General features: G+C 54.8%; 1 protein-coding gene across 4 annotated transcripts; it reads left to right on the top strand.

Annotated features, from left to right (window-relative positions):
* Positions 1 to 253: 253 nt before the first annotated feature.
* On the top strand, positions 254 to 15,733 carry EPHA1 (EPH receptor A1). Of its 4 annotated transcripts, none has more exons than XM_061414996.1 (19): positions 254 to 414; positions 1,422 to 1,489; positions 6,146 to 6,427; positions 7,382 to 7,787; positions 8,025 to 8,180; positions 8,503 to 8,847; positions 8,975 to 9,102; positions 9,349 to 9,499; positions 9,957 to 10,053; positions 10,272 to 10,339; positions 10,526 to 10,621; positions 11,129 to 11,254; positions 12,121 to 12,306; positions 12,474 to 12,535; positions 12,660 to 12,866; positions 13,036 to 13,185; positions 13,441 to 13,634; positions 15,160 to 15,315; positions 15,399 to 15,733. In XM_061414996.1, the coding sequence occupies exons 1-19, from the start codon at positions 324 to 326 to the stop codon at positions 15,475 to 15,477; spliced, it is 3,048 nt and encodes a 1,015-aa protein (XP_061270980.1). In that variant the 5' UTR covers positions 254 to 323; the 3' UTR covers positions 15,478 to 15,733. The 4 variants fall into 4 exon arrangements, with proteins under 4 accessions (XP_061270980.1, XP_061270979.1, XP_061270982.1 ...); XM_061414995.1 differs by having other exon boundaries at positions 8,972 to 9,102; XM_061414998.1 differs by lacking the exon at positions 10,526 to 10,621 and having other exon boundaries at positions 256 to 414.
* The last annotated feature ends 485 nt before the right edge of the window (positions 15,734 to 16,218 follow it).

The raw sequence follows: 16,218 nt of genomic DNA, 5'->3' as shown, positions 1-16,218 counted from the left end.
CCAAAGGCCGGTTGGAGACAGGGATGGGTTTAGGGTCCAAAGGAGCACGGAGCCAAGTCGATTCCCAATCCCACCCACTAGGCGGCGCCCGCAGTCTCGTTCCGGTCAAGGCGCCTCCGGTTTTTTTGAAGTTTATGGCCTGTTTTACAAGTTTCCTTCCTGCCCTCCTGTCCCTTTAAGAAGGTGATCCAGGTGAGGCCGGGACTCCGCCCCGGGCGCTGGCCCCCCCCCCCCCCCCCCCCCGCCCGGCCGGCCCGGCTAGCCCAGTTCTCGCGACCTGGCCCCGCCATCCGGGCCGCGGTCCCAGGTCCCGGCCCAGCGCCATGGAGCGGCGCTGGCCCCTGGGGCTCGGGCTGCTGCTGCTGCTGCTGCTGCTCTGCGCCCCGCTGCCCCCGGGGGCGCGCGCCGAGGAAGGTACAGACCCCCGCCCCGCCCCGCCCCGCCCCACCCCCTCCTCCCCTGGGAGCCGGCATTCCAGAGAGGCCCTCTCCTCGCAGCCCCTCTCCAGCGCTCTCGTTTTGCCCGGCTGCCAGGCGATCGACTGGCCAGGCCAGTCTTTGGCCTTTAACCCCAAACAGCTGCTTTCCCGGGTCACTCACCCCTTTCCCTGCTGGCCAGCAGTTTGCTCCTGGGTGGGGTTGGGGTGGAGAGTGAGTTTCTGCTGGAAGCAGCCTCCCATCCCAGCAATCTTGGGGACTCTCCATTCCCAAGCAGTCCCAGCCTCAGGCTCCCAACCCAGAGATCTGAACCTTTGGAAGTCGGAGGTGGAAGTGCCCTTATGCCATCTTAAGCCCGGGGACAGAGGGACCTGCAGCTGGGGGTGGGTTAGGTGCAGGGGCTCCTGGCTGCAGAGGTCAAGCCTTTCCTGTGGACACTTGCATGCTCTGTGATCCTGCTATCCCCGCTTCCCAGACTCTTGGCTGTGCCTGTACCCCCACTCCACCACCTCAATGACGGGCAGGCCAGGCCCTTTGCCAGGGGAAGGCAGCCTCCCCACCCAGGATGCCCCTCCAGAGTCCCCTGTCCACATCCTACCCACTCAACGACCCCCAGCAGCCAAGCTCCTCTCTTGTCCACCCGCCCCTCCATTTCTACACCTGATGGTCCCTACCGAGTGAGAGGCTGCTCAGTGTCTCTGGGACTGCTCTTCCTGCCGTTGACTTTGGCCAAAGGTTCAGCCCTCCAACCCTTGCCCCACTCTGCCTTTCTCCCTTCACACTCGGGAGGAAGACAGACTAAGCCCTGGAGCTCTTCTTCAATCCTCCTTCCGGGGAGGTTTTCATCCCCTAAACCTCAGGAACTCACAGCTGTGAGGGTACAGGATGCTGAAGCCTCAGGGCTACGGGCCCAGGAGGAGGAATGTGAGTTGCACGTGTGGGGCCTCCCCCAGAGATGACAGCCCCCTTTCTCTCCACCTTCAGTCACTCTAATGGATACTAGCATGGCACAGGAAGAGCTGGGCTGGCTCCTGGATCCCCCAGAGGATGGGGTGAGTGTCAGGGGGCATCTGGGGTGGCTCAAGGCTGAATGGTGAGGTGGGTGGAGGAGCAGAGAAAAGAGCTGGAAAAACTGGAAGTGTCTCCTCCGGGAGGGTGAGGGGAGGGGAGGTGAGTCAGAGCCTCCTGAATGGGACTGGGGGGGTCAGGCTTCACCCCATGGGGAAAGCTTCAATGCCTGGCTCCTCCTCCCCCTGCCCCAGCGAGGAAGGGCTCAATACTTGCGAGGACTTGGAGGAAGATGAGAGTGACAGCCCCTAGGAAGAGAATGGACCATCCCTGGGATGGTTGGGGGCTGAGACCCAAACACAGAAGAGTGTCTTCAATCTGGGGTCCATCCATCCCAGTGGAGTTGCGCAGATAGGTTTCAGGGGGTCAGGGGCCCCCATCAAAGAGTATGCAGAGTTAGGTAGCTGTATGTGGACTTTTTTTTTTTTTTCTGGAAAAGGAGAGCCAGAGTTTTCATCACCTTCTTCAAAGCATCTTTGACTCTCCCAAAGTTAAAAGCTGCCCCATTAGAGAGCCCTTGGCCCTTCCGTTCTCCCCAGCCCAGGCACACCATGCATTCTAAGCCCCTTCCTTGTTGGAAGACAAGTGAACAGGGGGAGGATCCTGTGAGTTCCAGAGCCGAGCTGCCACTCAGCGGAGCTGGGCCTGGGACCACAGGAGTCTCCGCAAGCGCCACAGCCTCCAGGACTCTGGCCTCAGGCCTCTTCCTCTGAACCTGGACTCTGTTCTCTGGGTGTCCCCTCTTCTTTCCTACGGCAGTAGGAATCCAGCCTCCATTTCTGGCGCTGGGGTTACTTGGTTTCTTTCCCTCTGGGTCGCAGGGTCCTGGCTGTACTCTGGGCTGTCCCGTGGAGTGGCCTGTAATTAGAATTAATAGACTAAATCATAAGGTATCCTACAGGAGGGGCTGCTCAGAAAATCCTGGAGTAGGCCAGTTCTAATAGGTGCCGCATCTCATAAACCAGCTCATCGCTCCGCAGTGAGGGCTGCAGGTCCATCCGCAGGCTCCCACGGGCTACCCCTGCTACTCCCCACCCAAATGTCTCCCCTAACTGGGCTGGAGTGGAAGCAAGGCCCCTTTTGCAGCTCAGGCTAAACAGCTTTGTACTAGGAAGGCAAGAAGACAGCAGCAGGCACATTTCCACTGTCTGCTGCGTCCCTTCCATCCTTCCCCGTCTTTTCAAAACACACACACACATTCAGATTCAGCCTCCCCAGAACAGACCTATGTAGCAGCCAGCAACCAGAGTGATAAGTGAAAGGATCCTTGCTGTGGATCCCAGGCAGCTGCTTCTCCCACATCTGTCACTGCTGGAACCAGGGGAAGCGAGTTACAGCTGGGAACATCTGCTTCTGGCTCCAGCTGCAGCCCTGGCGGTCTGGCTAATGAGCTGTGCGTTAACCACCCCACCACCTTTCCACCTGACCTCCACCCTAAGCCTTCCACTACGGCTTCCCCATCACAGCTCCCTAAGAACAGGCCCTCGCTGCCTTCCGTCGCTGTAGCTGGGACACCGCTTGTTCTATCTTTGAACCCCCTACCCTGATACAAAAATGCGTGCCTCACAGTGACGTATACTTCTGTGCCTGCCCCACACCACCCCGAATTTTTAAGTTCATGGTGCTTTTCCTCGCCTTTTCTAACACTGCAAGCAGTGATTAAAACCCTCGGGAAAGTGAGCTTGCCATGGGCCTCAGTCTCTTCTTTATACAATAAGGGGGTTGCAGGCAAAATATCACTGAAATATTTTATAGAATTTGAGTGCTTCTTAAAAATTCATCTAGCAGAGAATATGCTTAAGAACGGCTGAGAATTCTTTTGAAAAAGAAGAATAATGAAATAGGAAACTTGTTCTACCAGATATCAGAACATACTATACATCAGTTATAATTAAAACATTTGGTATTGCACAAGAATATTCAGGTCAACGCAACAGAATAGAAAGTCCCCAAACAAACCTGCATACTTGAGATTTTAGTCTGTGATAACATTGGAATTGCAAATCAATGTGCAAGGTATAGCCTAGTTGATAAATTGACAATTCAGTGTCCATAATTTCTTTTTTAAAGGAAGAAAGTAAAGTTACATCTTCACACTATGTGCTCAGTCACTCAGTGCCCGACTCTTTGCTGCCCCATGGACTGTAGCCTGCCAGGCTCCTATGTCCATAGAATTTTCCAGGCAAGAATACTGGAGTGGGTTGCCATTCCCTTCTCCAGAGGATCTTCCCAACCCAGGGATCGAACCCACGTCTCCTGCATCTCCTGCATTGGCAGGTGGGTTCTTTACCACTAGCCCTACCTGGGAAGCCCACTGTACACAAAAAAATTAATTCTAAGAAGCTTAAATCTAAACCTAAAAACCAAACCTATAAGAATGTTAGAAATATAGATCTTTATAATTTGGGATGGGAGAGCTTCCCAAGCAAAATATTTACATAACACAAAAAAAGGAAAGAAGAAAAAATGTTATTATGTAAACATTTTAAAAGATATCATTAGCAAAATTAAATGGTAAGATGGAGAAAATATATGAAATATACATTTCAAACAAATGAATAATATCTGTAATGCAAAAAAAAAAAAAACTTATCCAAATGAATACTGAAAGGATTCAAAAGATGACAGTAGAATATTGGGCAAAGTTATAAAAACATAACTGCATAAAAATACCCATAGACAGTGAACAAAAGAAAAATGCCACAACCTCCTCCCCCAAAAAAGGTAAATTAAAATGGCCAGAAGCTGTTTTGTCCATAGGATTGGCCAAAAGTAAAAAGCTCATTAATGTCCAATGTTAATGAAGTTTTGAGAAAATGTACCTCCTGCACTGTGGACATTGATAAAGCCCCTGTGAAGGACAATTGGCAATATATTCTTACAGGATTTATAATGTACTTGCCCTGTAATATAGCAGTTCTACAGAATCATACACATCTAAACATGTTTACTTACAATTTTTTTTAAAAAGCTAGAAGTTACCTAAATATCCAACAATAGGTAAATAATTATATAAATTATGGTGCATCCATACAATGAGATACTATTTTATGAATTGCTGAAAAGAATTAGGTAGATCTATAAACTGTTGTCGGAGAAGGCAATGGCACCCCACTCCAGTACTCTTGCCTGGAAAATCCCATGGGTGGAGGAGCCTGATGGGCTGCAGTCCATGGGGTTGCTAAGAGTCAGCACGACTGAGCAACTTCACTTTCACTTTTCACTTTCCTGCATTGGAGAAGGAAATGGCAACCCACTCCAGTGTTCTTGCCTGGAGAATCCCAGGGACGGGGGAGCCTGGTGGGCTGCCGTCTATGGGGTCGCACAGAGTCGGACACGACTGAAGCGACTTAGCAGCAGCAGCAACAGCATACACTGTTGTGGACATCTTTCAAAGACTATTTGTTAAAAGCAAAAAGTATGTTATAAAATGAGATGTATGTGTTCAATAAAACTTACATGAAAACCATGCACGTGAGAAAACATTCAAGTATTTCTCTAGAAGCTCTGAAAATTATCTGGGAAGCTTTATTCCAAGTTGTTAAGAATGGGTGGATGCACGAGAAGAATTTCACTTTTTATTTTATGTAGGTTTTTACTCTTTGGCTTTTTGTAATAAGCACATAGAAACATGATGATTAAGAGCATAAACTCTGGAGCCTAGAATCCCTGGGTGCACCTCCCAGCTCCTCCTCTTAATAGCTGATGCCTTGAGCAAGTAAGTCCTTTCACCTAACTATTACTCAGCTTCTTCATCCAAAATGCATAGAATAGTGACTGGCCCATGATAAGCACTCTATTAGTGCTGGCCATCATTATTATCACTAAGATTAAACATTTTTTTTAATGTTGAAAGAGTGAAGGAAGGTGAACCGGATGATGTCTAGGAGTCCAACCAGCTCTTTGCATTGTTGATTTTGATAGTGGCCTTAACTGGAAGGAACATTGGAGAGGGTGAGATTCCCTCATATAGAAGAGTTCTATGCTTGCTCTTGCCCTCCGAAAGTCAGGAGCCTTCACGTCATACGTAGTCTCCCCTCCTCTGAACAAATAGGCAGAAAGATTCTGTGAATGAGCTTTTGCTACCAAAATCTGCCTTTGGGGTATCTGACAGCTTTGCTGAAGAAATAGGTGAAAATGGTGCTCATACTCTTAGAGTTGGAGTGGGCTCACTGAAGGGGCCAGGACTGGCTGGCCAGGATTGTTAAGCAGGTGTTGTCTTGCACACGTGCTAAGCCCCTTCAGTCATGTCTGACTCTTTTCAACCCTTTGGACCATAGTCCGCCAGGCTCTTCTGTCCATGGGATTTTCCAAGCAAGAATACTGGAGTGGTTGTCAGGAGATCTTCCTGACCCAGGAATCGAACCTGCATCTCTTGCATCTCCTGCATTGGCAGGCGAGTTCTTTACCACTGGCACCACCTGGGAAGCCTGTTGTCTCGCTTATGCTATATCCAAATAAGTCCCCAGTCTTAAGCAGTTACCTTACTATCCGGGTGCTTGGGGGTTGAGAGAAAGCAGGACAAGAAGTGTGAACCTGTGGAGCTCTGACACCAGCTTCCTCGCCTCCACTCTAGAAAGTGAGTATCTGGGGAGTTGGTGATGATGACTTGGAGGCTGACTCTGATTTTCCTCTCACAGTGGAGTGAGGTGCAGCAGATACTGAACGGGACACCCCTGTACATGTACCAGGACTGCCCTGTGCAAGAAGGCAGAGACACTGACCACTGGCTTCGCACCAATTGGATCTACCGGGGAGAGGAGGCTTCTCGCGTCCACTTGGAGTTGCAGTTTACCGTGCGGGACTGCAAGAGTTTCCCTGGGGAAGGAGGGCCTTTGGGCTGCAAGGAGACCTTCAACCTCCTGTACATGGAGAGTGACCAGGACGTGGGCATTCAGCTCCGGCGGCCCCTGTTCCAGAAGGTGCTCCTGCCCCTCGTGGCCGTTTCAGCCCTGATGCTCATCCTTGCCCCGCTCCGTTCCATGACCCTGCTCTGCTCAGAGAGAGAGAAGGTGGCAAAAACAGGAAGAGGGTGTAGGTGTGGAATAACAAAAAAGAATATGGGACTAGAAATCAGAAGGGCTGGATTCGAGTACCTTTTCAGCTGTGTCCCGACACAGGGAGTGTCACTTAACCTCTCTGAGCTTTTCCTTGTCTTGAAGTGGTGATAAAAATATTTTATTATTATTAATGAGTGCCAGCCTCATCTATTTTAGAGGCCTTTATGAGCATCCATTGAGATAAGAGCATGGCATGGTGGGGGCAGGAGAGAGGTATTTGGACTTTTTACATCGGTGCTCACCACAGCTGTGTGTGACACACTCACGAGTATACCTAGAGTTGTGTAAGAAGACCACACTCTCTAATCTTTTCCCTTTCTTTCCTACCCAAGAAAACATACTGGAATGCGAAAGAAAAGGGAGCATATTATTACAGGATGTACTCTCATTTTTTTCCCAAGGAGCAGCTGTTGTAAAGTTGGTTATTAGTAATAAATGAACGATGACACACTTTATAACTGATCACCTCATTGCCACTGAGGTTGGGAACACCTGTGAATAGTGGGAAGTAGCAGAGCTGTAGCGTCCTAAAGCCTGTGTTCCCATCCCAGCCCTACCAGGTGGTAGCTGGGTGATTTTATCCAGCTTTCTTCTACTTCTCTTGGCTTTAATTTCTTCGTCTGTCACATGGGGAGGTGATCCATTCCACCTTGCAGGATTAATGCATATAAAAATGCTTGGTTCAGTAGCTGCCACATAATCAGCCCTCCGCTGACGGCTGTATAAATTGTGAAGTGTCAAGCAAGCAGTCGCTTCTGTGATGTGGGAATGAAGCACGACTTTGCCTTGTTCCCTCATGCCCTACCTCCTTCCCAGGTAACCACGGTGGCCGCCGACCAGAGCTTCACCATCCGAGACCTTGCATCCAGAGCCGTGAAGATGAACGTGGAACGCTGCTCCTTGGGCCGCCTGACCCGCCGAGGCCTCTACCTCGCTTTCCACAACCCGGGTGCCTGCGTGGCCCTGGTGTCCGTCCGGGTCTTCTACCAGCGCTGCCCTGAGACTGTGCATGGCTTGGCCCGATTCCCCAATACTCTGCCTGGACCTGGGGGGTTGGCCGAAGTGGCAGGGACCTGCCTGCCCCATGCGCACATCAGCCCTGGCCCCTCGGGCGCACCTCGCATGCACTGCAGCCCCGATGGCGAGTGGTTGGTACCGGTGGGGCGGTGCCACTGTGAGCCTGGGTATGAGGAGGGCAGCAGCGATGTTGAGGAATGCCTTGGTAAGAAGACTTGAGGACGTGAGGAGAACCTGCAGGGGCCCCTTGTGGGAGGGACTCCTGGGTGCCAAGGGCTGGAGGGAAGCCGACGCTCCATCTCAGTTGACTTTTACACTGAGTGTCCAAAGGCCCTAGGGAGACACGTGCCGGGGTGTTTCTAGCACAAAGGATTGGAGGGAGGGATATGATTCTGCCTGTAAAATGCTGGACAATCTTGCCTCTGTGGTGTTTTCTCTCCAGCCTGCCCGAGCGGCTCCTATCGGAGTGATGTGGACGCACCCCAGTGTCTCAGGTGCCCCCAACATAGCACAGCCGAGGCTGAAGGGGCCACAGAGTGTGCCTGCGAGAGTGAGCACTACCGAGCTCCTGGGGAGGGCCCCCATGCTGCGTGCACACGTGAGTCGGGGCCAGGGCCTGGCGGTCTGTGAGGGGGTGCAGGACTGTGGCTGAGCCTGTGTTGGAGTCAGAACTTTCCAGAGCCTATAAGATACTGGGGACCATCCAGGGTGCCAGCCACTTAATGCCCTCAGCCCGCACCCCTGCTCTCCTAGAAGAGCACAGAGATGCAGTTAAGCTACCTTTTCCTCACTAGGAATCAAATCTCTTGGCAGGACCTTCGGAGGACTTCGAGAATCAGGGTGTTGGGAGGAAGCTGGGAGCCAGCAACTTGGGGAGAGAGCAACGCTGGCCCCTACTGATAGCCTGTCTTTTCCCACAGGTCCCCCCTCAATCCCCCGAAATCTGAGCTTCTCCGTTTCAGGGACTCAGCTCTCCCTGCGCTGGGAGCCCCCAGCAGACCTGGGGGAACGTGAAGATGTCACATACAATGTGGAGTGTTCTCAGTGTCAGGGAGCAGCCCTGGACGGGGGGCCCTGCCAGCCCTGCGGGGCAGGTGTGCGCTTCTCTGCAGGCCCTAGCGGGCTGACCGCATGCTCCGTGCGTGTGGACGGCCTCGATCCCCACGCCAACTACACCTTCAACGTGGAAGCCCAGAATGGAGTGTCGGGGTTGGGTGCCTCCAGGCCCGCCAGCGCCTCACTCAGCATCAACATGGGGTCTGCAGGTGAGGGGCTTGGGGGCCAGCAAGGCCTGGAGAAGATGGGGGGTGGGGGAGCATAGGACCACGGGGACAAGTTGATGGGTGAGAAGCCAGCAGAAGCTACTTAAGTGATTTCCTCCCTCTGAAGCAGAGTCCCTGTCAGGCTTGTCCCTGAGACTGGTGAAGAAGGCACCACGGCAGCTGGAGCTGACCTGGGCGGGGTCCCGGCCCCGCAGCCCCGGGGGGAACCTCAGCTACGAGCTGCACGTGCTGAACCAGGTGAGAAGGCGACTAAACATCTCCAGTGTCCGTGCCTGGACGCACCCGACATTTCCTAGCCTGGGGTGCAGGATGGGAGAGGACGGCCCACAGTGACCTGTGTGGCTGTCTCAGGACAGAACCCCATCAAGAGCCCTGCCCTGACCATTCCCCAGCCTCCCCTCCCACATGTTCCCAGGACTGCCCATCTCCTCCACCAGGTCTGGTATGGCACAGCCCAGATAACATGAGCCCCCCCATCCGCAGGACGAAGAGCGGTACCAGATGGTTCTAGAGCCCAGGGTCCTGCTGACGGAACTGCAGCCCGACACCACGTACATCGTCAGAGTCCGCATGGTGACCCCTCTGGGACCCGGCCCCTTCTCCGCTGACCACGAGTTTCGGACCAGCCCACCAGGTCAGTGGGTTACTCTGTGTTCTGTCCCAGGCACACACGCACCTGTCATCCCCCTGAGGCTTCTCAGACCCTGTTCTGGTTAGTGACCTCCTTCCTGTATACACATACACACACACACGCACACACACACACACACGCGCGCGCACACACAGAAGCTTCCTGGGTGGACAGCTCCATACAGACTCACACCGCACCTCCTTCTCAGACATACATCCTAATGCCATATACTGCCAGCCGGCATCCGGTCCAGTCTCCTAACCTCTCAGGTCAGGGTCCACTGGCTGGCAGCCCAAGCTGATGGTCCCTGGATGGGGCCCTTCCCACAGGCTTTCTCATCCACACCTGCACCCATCTCCCTGGTTGGGGGACACATACCCCCCTGCATGTGCCCCTTTAGCCTCCATCATCCCTGGGGGCCCTAAGCACCCCCAGACTTCTTCACCCCATGTGCCTGCAGTTTCCAGGGTCCTGACTGGAGGCGAGATCGTGGCCATCATCTTCGGGCTGCTGCTGGGTGTAGCTCTGCTGCTCGGGATGCTGCTCTTCCGTTCCAGGTGTTTCTCCTGTGCCCTCAACCCCGCTCCCCACCCTGGGTCCCCCGTGCCCGAGCAGAAGCTCCTGAATGCAGTCCCAACAGCCTTCCCACCCACTAGTCCCAGAACTCCTGAGTCCCCCCAACCCCCTGTTGTTTCTGAGGAGAGCTCAGCTGAAGAGCATTTGGGCCCCTGAGGTGGTCCTAGGTCCCTGAAGACCCTGGTCCCCACCCCGACAGGAGAGCTCAGCGGCGGCGGCACCAGAGGCAGCAGAGGCAGCGAGATCGCGTCGCTGATGGAGACCGAGGTGAGCCGGGAGCACCTGTGTGCACACGTTTGTGTGCGCATGCGTGTTGGGAGGTGCCCCTAGGACGGGACCCAGGGACCCAGATTTGCTAGCGCAGCTCTGGGGGCACGAGTGGGCTCTCCTGTCTCCGGGGCTGTGGTGTTTCGCTCCTTAATTAACTTTGGTTAATTAATTCTGTACTAATAGTCCCCCAGAGGCTCTGTGCAATTACCTGTGAGCTGTCGGAGCTACCGTACGGAAATGTCCAGGCTCTGGGCTGCCTTCCTTGCCCTGCCTGGCCAGGTCTGTGGGCTGAGGCTGGGAGGGAGGAAAAGGCTCCTTCCAGGCATGTGGTCTTCCTGCTGGTCACCTCATTAGGTGCCCCACCAAAAGGGGAGTCTGGGGCCCATCCAGGTCACGGGGCAGAAGCCAGGCTTGTCTGGGAATGTGAATGAGCTGTGAGTGACTGGAGCAGGGTGGTGAGTTGCAGGGAGGAGGGAGGCAAGGACTTAGGGTCAAGGAGCCTCAGGAAGATTGGGTCACTCGAGGCCGTGAACACATTTCGGGTCTGGCTTCCTGCCTGCTGCTCTGGGCCCTGGGAGGTGAGGACACACGAGCTTTGCATACAGACACAGGAGGAGTGACTGGGCTATGGAGGCTTCATTGCTGAGGGAGGAGACTATCTTTCACTTCAGCCAGGACAGGGCTCCTCGGGTCAGAAGAGCCAGGACTCTGGGGTCTGCTGGCCCTCCTGAACCAGTACTCCTGAGCCCCTGGAGTTGGGCTGAGTCCACCCTGTTCTGCCTGCAGAGGACAAGCTGTGGCTGAAGCCTTACGTCGACCTCCAGGCGTATGAAGACCCTGCCCAGGGAGCCCTGGACTTCACCCAGGAGCTCGACCCGGCCTGGCTGGTCGTGGACACCGTCATAGGGGAAGGTGAGCCCTGTGGTCCCCTCTATGTGGCAGTGCAGAGCTGCCAGCAGGCCCCTTCCTTCCGGCCCTTCCCTACGGAGCCCAGCTGGCCTCTCCTCTGGCCCAGGAGCTCCCAGATGAGTTTCCTCCCCATTGTACCCTGTGTCCTGAAACCACTGTGTTCACGTTGTAACCCCCTTATCAGGTGTCCTGGAGCAGCCCCCACCTCCTGCACCATCTGTCTCTGTGATTGTGGAATTTCTGATAAAGAGCATTTGACACATCATCTCTGTCAAGAGAGAGGGTCACTGTGCCCCGGCTCAGGCTCTTCTCAGAGGGTTCCCAAATGTGGGAGGTATTCGGGGCCTCCCGCATTCCACCCCACTGGGGGCCCAGTGTCCTTGGGCTGCCCTGATCCCTTGGGTCACCAGGGGAAATGGATCTGAACAGAGAACAAAGCTCAGCAGTGTCTTGGCTGATTGTGTGGCCAAGCTGGCCGAGTTGTGACCGGAGGAGCTTGCGGAAGAGAGACGGCAGTGGTCAGCCTCCCCGGTCACCTGTGTACTGACCCTGACCAGCCTGCCCTTCATGAACACAGTCCAGCCCCACCGCACGGTCCCCCCTTGCCCAGTGTCTCCTGAGCACTGGAACTGTGCTAGGTGGGGAGGCAGTGCTCAGTAGTTTACAGAGCTGCCCTCCTGTTCCAGGCTGCCGGCCCCCCGGCCCTGGGAAGTACAGCCAAGCCCTGACTCGGGGAGGAGGGTACACCATGTTTCTGATCCTCTGGGCCAGAGAAGAAAAGGGAACTGGAGGACTGGGGAGGTCGCTGCCTGTTCCCCTCGGGAGCCTGACAGTGTATCTGGCCGTGACCCTGTTTTCTTGCCACCCAGGAGAGTTTGGGGAAGTGTATCGGGGGTCCCTGAGACTTCCCAGCCAGGATGGCAAGATTGTGGCTATTAAGACCTTGAAAGATACATCTCCGGAAGGCCAGTGGTGGAACTTCCTTCGCGAGGCGACTATCATGGGCCAGTTCAACCACCCGCACATTCTGCACCTGGAGGGCGTGGTCACAAAGAGTATGAGGGGTGGGGTCCAAGAGGGCTGCAGGGGCCCGGGCGGGGGTAGGAGAGGAGGGCTGAGGCCACTGGAAGTGGAGGGAGGCTGCGCTGTCAGAGGCAGGAAGCCTGGTTCTGGGTGCAGAAGGGGTGGAGGCTGCTGGGGTGATGTGTGCTTTGTGTCTCAGGAAAACCCATCATGATCATCACGGAGTTTATGGAGAATGGAGCCTTGGATGCCTTCCTAAGGGTGAGGAGGGTACAGGACCAGCTGGGAAAGGGGACTGGCCACAGAGCCCCGCCTGGGCATGGACCCCGGTTCTGGGAAGAGGAGACCAGGCTCAGCCCCTGACTTTGCCCACTCCCTGCTGCAGGAGCGGGAGGACCAGCTAGTGCCTGGGCAGCTGGTGGCCATGCTGCAGGGCATAGCATCCGGCATGAACTACCTCAGTGACCACAATTATGTCCACCGGGACCTGGCTGCCAGGAACATCTTGGTGAGTCAGAACCTGTGCTGCAAGGTGTCTGACTTTGGCCTGACCCGCCTCCTGGACAACTTTGATGGCACCTATGAAACCCAGGTTAGAGCTTTATATGCCTATCACATACACATTCACACCCACAACTACACGCTATACATATAGCAGTCAGTACATACAGAACACAAGAGGCATGTCATGGGGACACAGTAGCCTCCCGTGCCCTTCAGTACTGAGACTCCTCAGCTTTCTGCCCCACGTGCCCCGTTAGGGAGGGAAGATCCCCATCCGTTGGACAGCCCCAGAAGCCATCGCCCACCGGATCTTCACCACGGCCAGCGACGTGTGGAGCTTTGGGATCGTGATGTGGGAGGTGCTCAGCTTCGGGGACAAGCCCTATGGAGACATGAGCAATCAGGAGGTGAGCCTGGTGTTTCTCACACCTCCCATCCCCTCCCCAAATCCTCCATGGCCCTTTCCTGCAAATACCCTGATTTCTTCTTTCTGACCCTTTATCTGCATTCCTGTCCTCTCTGGTCCCCTTCACCTCATGCCCTGTTGTCTTGACCATGCCTACCCTGGTCAGAGGGTTCAGAGGCTCTGTGGCAATGATCTTGTGTGCACAGAGGTATTCCTCCTGGGCTGTCAGGCTAGCTTCCTACCCTCCTCGCTGCAGGTAATGAAGAGCATTGAGGATGGGTACCGGCTGCCCCCGCCCGTGGACTGCCCTGCCCCCCTCTATGAACTCATGAAGAACTGCTGGGCCTACGACCGTGTCCGCCGGCCCACCTTCCATCGCCTGAAGGCACAGCTGGAGCATCTGCATGCCAACCCCCACTCCCTGCGAACCATTGCCAACTTTGATCCCAGGTAACCAAGCTGGGTGGGGAGGGCAGGTCTGGGAGAATGGAAACAGCCACGTGCACCAAGCGCTGGGCCCGTGGAGCTCCCAAGAGTCAGGCATAGAGGCAGGATTCCAGTCTGCACTTTTGAGAAGAGTCTGCTCTGATGGAGGAGGTGCAGTGTCTCAGCCATGATAGCTCTGGTTTGATGGAGGCTTCCCTGGTGGCTCAGGTGGCAAAGAATCTGCCTGCCAATGCAGGAGACCTGGGTTCGATCCCTGGGTTGGGGGTATCCCATGGAGGAGGGCATGGCAACCCACTCCAGTATTCTTGCCTGGAGAATCCCCATGGACAGAGGAGCCTGGTGGGCTACAGTCCACAGGGTTGCAGAGTCCGACATGACTGAGTGACTAAGGACAGCACAGGAAGCAAGCACACTGAGATAGAGAGTATATGCTAGGGGCTGCCAACCTGCTACCTGCTCCAGGGGCCTTGGTCCCTGAGAATGGGGAAAGGAAGACAGAGAAACCGACAAGAGCCAGCGGGGGGATGCGTGTCCTGACTGAGAGAGGCAACCTTGTGGGGTCTGGGAAGGCTCCCAGGTCATGCAGACAGCAAGGGTTGGGGAGCTGACGGTGTGCCAGTTGCAAATAATGCAGGGTGCAGAGAAGTTTGGACTTGATCCTGACCAATTTTTTTTTTAAAACTGTCCATGGGAGGGACATGGTCAGAAATGCATTTCACCGAAAACAGTGCCAGAATACAGAGAATCGACTGGTTGAGGGGGTGAGTTGGGAGAGACGGGCATGGCTTCAAATGCTTTATCGGGTAAAGCAACTCTGGTGTGCTGGCCTCTGTATCAGACCGCCATATATAACCTTGTTTCTGGGAGAAAACGTGCTCCCAGTTCCAACTTTTGAAACTATCTTTTTGGAGCACAACTCCCTCGTGCACTGGAGACCGCATGTGCTAATCTTTCTGGAATGTTGGATATTTTTCCCCCAGCAGATTTACTTTGCTAATGGTTTTTGGCCCCGGCTGGCTTCAGAACAGGAACACTCATTGTATTGTGGGGTCAGAATGCAAGAATAACAGCCACGGTTGGAGGTGGCAAGCTGGGGGCTGCTCCCAGAACTCCCAGGGGCCACCCTGAGAAAAGGCGAGGCCACATCCATCTTCCGGGGCCTCTGTTCTCCTCCTCCTGCTTCCTCTCAACCAGGATACTTGATCCTCGCATCTTAACAGGCCCCCATCAGTTGCCCAGAGCTGGCCACTGCATTGCCTGCGGGCCGGTGGTCCCTTGTCTGGACCTCCAAAACTGCCTCTTGTCCCCAGGTCTGTCAGTGCCGCACGACTGTCAGCCTGCCCTGTGGCTGTTGCCAGGCAACAGGCCAGGAAATGGGTTCAGAGACAATGGCCGGGCTAACCCACAAAGTCCTGTGTCAGACGCCTGGCTTGCACCGGCAGCACAGGCACGGAGGCTGAGCCCCAGTTTCAGAAAAGCCCTGCATCTCCCATTGTGTGAGACTAAGGGGTCCCCCCGACGCCCACAGGGTGACCCTTCGCCTGCCCAGCTTGAGCGGCTCCGACGGGATCCCCTACCGAAGTGTGGCCGAGTGGCTGGAGTCCATCCGAATGAAGCGCTACATCCTGCACTTCCGCTCCGCCGGGCTGGACACCATGGAGTGCGTGCTGGACCTGACAGCCGAGTGAGGACCCTCGGGGCCTGGGCAGGGCAGGGCTGCTGGGGATCAAGCCCTGGCACTCACCCAGCCCCTCTCCTTGCCCACAGGGACCTGGTGCAGATGGGGATCACGCTCCCGGGCCACCAGAAGCGCATTCTTTACAGTATTCAGGGCTTCAAGGACTGAGCCTTCCCCTCCCCGACCCTGTCCTCAGGGAGCAACGATGGGCCCCAAGTCCCTCGACCTGCCAGACACAGGACGTTGGTGCTGCTCCTGCTTGCTTCCCGAGGAACTGCCTCTGAAGCTCTCTGAAGTCTCTTTGTTTTAAAAAGGGAGGTTGGGTAGAAGTACAAAAGTGAATTGTGGGAGTTGGGGGAGGGCTTAATATATATTATATACATATACATATATATTTTTGTTAATAAACAGAAACTTCACCCCAGGTTTTTGTGTGTGTTTTTTTTTAATCCCTCTGTCTCCTCCATCTGGGGCTTCCCAGGTGGCTCAGTGGTAAAGAATCCACCTGTCAACGCAGGGGACGTGGGTTCAACCCCTGGATCTGGGAGATTCCCCCTGGAGGAGGGCATGGCAACCCGCTCCAGTGTTCTTGCCTGGAGAATCCCATGGACAGAGGAGCCTGGTGGGCTGCAGTCCATGGGCTCACAAAGAGTCAGACACACTTAGCAACTCAGATGGTAAAGAGTCTGCCTGCAATGAGGGAGACCTGGGTTCGATCCCTGGAGAAGGAAATGGCTACCCACTCCAGTCTTCTTGCCTGGGAAATTCCGTGGACAGATCCATGGACAGAGGAGCCTGGCGGGCTACAGTCCATGGGGTCACAGAGTCAGTCGACACGACTGAGCAATTAAACATCTCCTCCATCTCATCCTCAAGGGCTGTAGGTACAAAAGAGTCAACTACTAAGCC

This window comes from Bos javanicus, chromosome 4, assembly GCF_032452875.1.
Source record: "Bos javanicus breed banteng chromosome 4, ARS-OSU_banteng_1.0, whole genome shotgun sequence".
Taxonomy (NCBI): Eukaryota; Metazoa; Chordata; class Mammalia; order Artiodactyla; family Bovidae; genus Bos; species Bos javanicus.
This window is presented reverse-complemented; position numbering and strand designations above follow the sequence as displayed.

What these genes read in the sequence shown, in the direction of transcription:
- EPHA1 (XM_061414995.1), top strand. Translation starts at nt 324, where the DNA reads ATGGAGCGGCGCTGGCCCCTGGGGCTCGGGCTGCTGCTGCTGCTGCTG. An exon ending in ATGCTGCTCTTCCGTTCCAG is followed by an intron (nt 10,054 to 10,271) that starts GTGTTTCTCCTG and finishes CCACCCCGACAG; the next exon opens with GAGAGCTCAGCGGCGGCGGC. An exon ending in TCCTTGCCCTGCCTGGCCAG is followed by an intron (nt 10,622 to 11,128) that starts GTCTGTGGGCTG and finishes TTCTGCCTGCAG; the next exon opens with AGGACAAGCTGTGGCTGAAG.